We start from the raw sequence: 6,000 nt of genomic DNA on the forward strand, positions 1-6,000 counted from the left end.
TAGTGCTACATCCCCTCCTCTTTCTCCCCCCACCCTATTCTTTTTAAATGCTCTAAACCCTGGGACATCCAGCAACCATATGTTCTCTTTGTCTGAAAGTGGGCTGTCAACCCAGTGACAGATGATTCCAGCTAAAAGACCAATAGTACTGAAGAGAGAGAGCTAAGCCATCTCAGAACCCAACAGATTACACTCAGCAATCCTGCCACATCCAGTGCATGGTATTGGACAATTTCACAACAAGCCTAGCACATTAATGCAAAGGATAAGGCTGAAACATTTGCAGCCACTTTCAGCTAGAATTGTCGAGTGGCCTCCTCCTCGATTACAGAAACCAGTCTTCAGCAAATTCAATACACTCCACATGGTAGCAAGCAATAGCTGGAGACACTGGATACTGTAAAAGCCCCGGACATTGTTAGGTTTGATTTATTATTGTCACGTGTACTGAGATACAGTGAAAAGTTTGTTATGCGTGCTAACCAGACAAATCATACCTTGCATAAGTACATCAGGGTAATTAAACTGAATGCAGAATATAGTGTTACAGCTCCAGAGAAAATGCAGAGGAAGATTAATATATGAGAGGTCTGTTGATAAGTCTGATAACAGTGTGGAAGAAGCTGCTCTTAACCCTGTTGGTACATGTTTTCAAACTTGTGTATCTCCTGCCCAATGAAAGAGAGTGGAAGAGAGTATAATCAGGGTGGGAGGGGTCTGCTGTCCTGAGGCAGTGGGAAGTATAGATGGAGTCAGTGGCAGGAAGTCAAGATTCGAGTCGTGCTGGAAAAGCACACCAGGTCAGGCAGCATCCTCCTCCTCCTGCTCCTCAGATGATGCCTGACCTGCTGTGCTTTTCCAGCACGACTCGAATCTTGACCTTAATCTCCAGCATCTGCAGTACCCACTTCTGCCTTCGCTCAGTGGCAGGAAGGCTGGTTTGTGTGAGGGACTGGGCTGTAATTTGTTGCCGAGCAGTTGCCATACCAAGCTGTGAACCATCTGAATAGGATGCTTTCTGTTGTACATCTATAAACATTGGTAAATGACGTTGTGAACATGCTGAATTCCCTTAGTCTTCTGAGGAAGGCAAGGTGTTGGTCTGCTTTCTTGACCGTAGTGTTAATGTGGATGGACCAGGGCAGATTGTTGATGATATTCAGTCTTGGGAACTTGAAACCATCAACCACCTGCACCTCAGCCTCATTGATACAGACAGGGGCATGGCCTCCACTCTGCTTCCTGAAGTCAGTCACCAGCTTCTTCATTTTGCTGACACTGAGGAAGAGATTGTTGTCATTAAACCATGCCACTAAGCTCCCTATTTGGTTCTTGTACACTGTCTCCTTGTTGTTTGAGGTCTTACCCACTACGGTGGTGTCATCAGCAAATTTTGAATGGAGTTTGAGCTGAATTTGGCCACACTGATGTGAGTGTATGTGACATATAGTAGGGACTGAGTACACAGCCTTGTGGGGCACTGGTGTTGGGGATTATGGTGGAGTTGTGTTGTTGCCTATCCTTAGTGATTGTAGTCTAAGGGTCAGGAAATTGAGGATCCAGTTACAGAGGGGGGAGCAGAGACCTATGTCTCCCAGTTTGGGGATGAGTTTTGTTGGAATCATGATGTTGAAGGCAGAGTGAAAGTCAATGAGTGGGAGTTTGACGTTAGCGACCTTGTTTTTTCAGATGTTTAAGTGATGAGTGTAGGGTCAGAGAGATGACATTGACTGTGGATCTGGAGCTGATATGAACTATTATTAACCTCTGGAAGGACTTCATAATGATCAAGGTGTGAATCACTGGGCAGTAATCATGAAGACACATTGCCTGATGTTCCTTTGGTATTGGGATGATGGTGATCTCCTGGAAGCAGCTGGGAGCCTCACACTGCAGTAAGGAATGATCCAGCACCTTCCAAACTATCTACAAGGGCCAGGGCGGCAGATACATGGGACCACCACTACCTGCAATTTGCCCTCCAAGCCACTCCCCATCCTGACTCGGAAATGTATTGCCATTCCTTCACTGTCACTGGGTCAAAATCCTGGAATCCCCTTGCTCACAGCATTGTGAGTGCCTCTAAACCTGTGGGTCAAGTAGGCAGCACATTACCACCTTCTCAAGGGCACTTGGAATTGAGCAATAAATGCTGGCCCAGCCAGCAATGCCCATGTGCCCAGAATGAGTGAAGGAACTCTGCCAGCCCTATCTGGTCTGAACCACATGCCACTTGAGACCCACAGCGAGGTGATTGGCTCTGAATGACCATCCACATCCCAAGGAACTGAAGTAAGAGCGCCCTCTGGCGATTGTGCTGCACGTAGCAAGGCTCTGATCTGACCACCTGCAAAGGAAGGTGTGTATAGGGTGACATGATAAGGGTGGATATGTGGGTCAAGGTGAGTTGTTTTGAGAAAATACACATGGACTAATTTCTTCAACCAAAGAGTGGTGAGCCTGTGGAATTCATTACCACAGGATGTAGTCGATGCCGAAACATTGTATTCAATGTATTCAAGAGATGGCTAGATATACTACTAGGGGTAAATGGGGTCAAAGGTTATGGAGAGAAAGTGGGATTAGGCTATTGAGTTGGATAACCAGCCATGGTTGTGATGAATGGCAGAGCAGGCTAGAAGGGCCAAATTGCCTCCCCCTGTTCCTATCTTTGAGATTTATGTGTTCTTGCTTTTCCAATGTAAGAGCAAATGAACCTGTCAGATCCTTTAATCAGCTAAATCTTTTCAATAGTCCCTTGAACTGAGTAGCATGCTGGCTACAGATCCCATGGCCTGGCACAATGGATGGAGTGATTGACTGTTACACTGGAGCTGGTGTTGTGTGGTGGCTGATCAGAGCCACTCCATCTCACCACCTGCTGTGGGCCAATTGGAAAGATTTGGAGGTTGATAATCAGCCGGTCGGCCACATGATGACACACCATCACACAACTCACAACTCACACAACACCAGGTTTAATTGGAAGCACACTAGCTTTCGGAGTGCCGCTCCTTCATCAGGTGGTTGTCACCATCTGTGGCCTTCTCGTTGTCACGCTCCTCCCTGTACGAGCAGCCTTCTGTCACCCGCTCAGTTGGATCAGTGTCCTCAGCCTTGTCACTGTGGGGAACGTACGCTGCAGTTTGCCTCCGGTCCACATAACTTTCTCTTTTATTTGCAGATTCTGTGTATTGATGAAGCAACAGCCAGCGTGGACCAGAAAACAGACCAACTGCTGCAGAAGACTATACGAGAACAATTCGCAGACAAAACGGTTCTGACAATAGCCCACAGGTAACTCCTTCACAACAATAAGAAGAGATTGGTGGAAGGGGTGGCAGATTAGTGAGAGAACAAGGGGATGGACATTGATTGATTTCTTGTCACTTGTACTGAAGGACAGTGAAAAGCTTTGTTTACAAGCAGTACAGGGCAGATCATGGTGAGCAAGGACATACAGAACAAAAGCTTTACTCTGAAGCAGGTAGCGTTGCTCAGAGTATACAAGAAAGATTATTTGAGGCTAGAGACTGTCTAATAACATCAGTCTAATAACAGCTGGGAAGAGGCTGTTCCCAAACCTGCTGGTGAGTGCGTTGAGGTTTCGGTATCTTCTGCCTGATGGAAGAGATTGTTGAAGATCATCATGGGGTGGGAGGGGCCTTTGATGACGTGGCAGTGTTTCCACAGCAGCGAGCCGTGTAGATGGAGTTCAGGGATGGGAGGTTGCCTTCCATAATGGGCTGGACGGCACACACCACACTCTGTAGATTCATACGGGGAGGGAGACGGAGAGGATTGGGGAGGGAGAAGGTGGGGGTGTGGGGGGACCGCAGGAGTGGGTGGTGGGTGGGCAGGAGGTGGAGGAGTGGGGGTGGGGTGATGGGAGGAGAGGAGGTGGGGGAGAGGGGGGCAGGGGAGAGGGGGTGGTGGAGCAGGGGAATGGGGGGATGGGGGCAGGGGAAGGGGAGAGGGGGCGGTGGAATGGGGGGGAATAGGAGGTGGGAGAATGGGGGAGAGGGGGGCGGTGGAGAGGGATAACGGGGGGAGAGGGGGCAGTGGAGCGAGGGAACTGGGGAGAGGGGGTAGTGGGGGGAACGGGGGGGAGAGGGGGGAAGTGGAGAGGGGGTGGTGGAGCAGGGGAATGGGGGGATGGGGGCAGGGGAAGGGGAGAGGGGGCGGTGGAATGGGGGGGAATAGGAGGTGGGAGAATGGGGGAGAGGGGGGCGGTGGAGAGGGATAACGGGGGGAGAGGGGGCAGTGGAGCAAGGGAACTGGATAGAGGGGGTAGTGGGGGGAACGGGGGGGAGAGGGGGGAAGGGGAGAGGGGGTTGGGGAGTGGGGAGTTTGGGGGCAAGGGTGTGGGGAGACGAGGTGGGGGACTCTGGCAGTGGGGAGTGTGGGGGCTATGAGGGGAGCGGAGGCGGGCAGTGGGGGGAGAGAGGAGCCGGGGCAGTGAGGGGGAGAGAAGAGGCGGGGCAGTGAGGGAGAGAGGAGGCGGGGCAGTGAGGGGGAGAGAAGAGGCGGGGCAGTGAGGGGGAGAGAGGAGGCGGGGCAGTGAGGGGGAGAGAGGAGGCGGGGCAGTGAGGGGGAGAGAAGAGGCGGGGCAGTGAGGGGGAGAGAGGAGGCGGGGCAGTGAGGGGGAGAGCGGAGCCGGGGCAGTGAGGGGGAGAGAGGAGGCGGGGCAGTGGGAGGGAGAGAGGAGGCGGGGCAGTGAGGGGGAGAGAGGAGGCGGGGCAGTGAGGGGGTGGAACCGGGGCAGTGAGGGGGAGAGAGGAGGCGGGGCAGTGAGGGGGTGGAACCGGGGCAGTGAGGGGGAGAGAGGAGGCGGGGCATTGAGGGGGAGAGGAGGCGGGGCAGTGAGGAGGAGAGAGGAGGCAGGGCAGTGAGGGCGAGAGAAGGCGGGGCAGTGAGGGGGAGATTGGAGGTGGGGCAGTGAGGGGGAGAGAGGGGGCGTGGGAGTGAGGGAGAGAGGAGGGGGGCAGTGAGGGGGAGAGAGGGGGCGTGGGAGTGAGGGAGAGAGGAGGGGGGGCAGTGAGGGGGAGAGAGGAGGCGGGACAGTGACGGAGCGAGGAGGCGGGGAAGTGAGGGGGAGAAAGGAGGCAGGGCAGTGAGGGGGAGAGAGGGGGCGGGGCAGTGAGGGGGAGAGAGGGGGCGGGGCAGTGAGGGGGAGAGAGGGGGCGGGGCAGTGAGGGAGAGAGGAGGCGGGGCAGTGAGGGAGAGAGGAGGCGGGGCAGTGAGGGGGAGAGAGGAGGTGTGGCAGTGAGGGAGAGAGGAGGCGGGGCAGTGTGGGAGAGAGGAGGCGGGGCATTGAGGGCGAGAGGAGGTGGGGCAGTGAGGGGGAGAGAGGAGGCGGAACAGTGAGGGGGAGAAAGGAGGTAGGGCAGTGAGGAGGAGAGAGGAGGCAGGACAGTGAGGGAGAGATGAGGCGGGACAGTGAGAGGGCTAGAGGGGGCGTGGCAGTGAGGGAGAGGAGGCGGGGTAGTGAGTGGGAGAGAGGGGGCGGGGCAGTGAGGGGAGAGGAGGCGGGGCATTGAGGGGGAGAGAGCAGGGGGGCAGTGAGGGGGAGAGAGGAGGCGTGGGAGTGAGGAAGAGAGGAGGGGTCAGTGAGGGGGAGAGGAGGTGGGGCAGTGAGGGGGAGAGAGGAGGCGTGGGAGTGAGGGGGAGAGGAGGTGGGGCAGTGAGGGGGAGAGAAGAGGCGTGGCAGTGAGGGAGAGAAGAGGCGGGGTAGAGAGGGGGCGGGACAGTGAGGGCGAGAGAGGAGGCGGGACAGTGAGGGAGCGAGGAGGTGGGGCAGTGAGGGGGAGAAAGGAGGCAGGGCAGTGAGGGAGAGAGGAGGCGGGGCATTGAGGGGAGAGAGGAGGCGGGGCAGTGAGGGGGAGAGAGGAGGTGGCAGTGAGGGGGGAGAGAGGAGGCGTGGCAGTGAGGGAGAGAGGAGGCGGGGCAGTGAGGGGGAGAGAGGAGGCGGGGCAGTGAGGGAGAGAGGAGTTGGGGCAG

The 6,000-nt window shown here is 55.4% G+C and overlaps 1 protein-coding gene across 1 annotated transcript in view; it reads left to right on the forward strand.

Moving 5' to 3' along the window:
• LOC140474497 (ATP-binding cassette sub-family C member 10-like) overlaps window positions 1-3,301 on the forward strand; it is a gene marked incomplete at its 5' end in the record, with an annotated part of 35,336 nt that extends 32,035 nt beyond the window's left edge. The window contains one exon of the mRNA XM_072567705.1: window positions 3,185-3,301. Coding sequence (XP_072423806.1) covers window positions 3,185-3,301 — 117 coding nt within the window. The remainder of the gene's footprint in view (window positions 1-3,184) is intronic.
• Between the last annotated feature and the right edge of the window lie 2,699 nt (window positions 3,302-6,000).

Source organism: Chiloscyllium punctatum, unplaced genomic scaffold, assembly GCF_047496795.1.
Source record: "Chiloscyllium punctatum isolate Juve2018m unplaced genomic scaffold, sChiPun1.3 scaffold_1030, whole genome shotgun sequence".
Taxonomy (NCBI): Eukaryota; Metazoa; Chordata; class Chondrichthyes; order Orectolobiformes; family Hemiscylliidae; genus Chiloscyllium; species Chiloscyllium punctatum.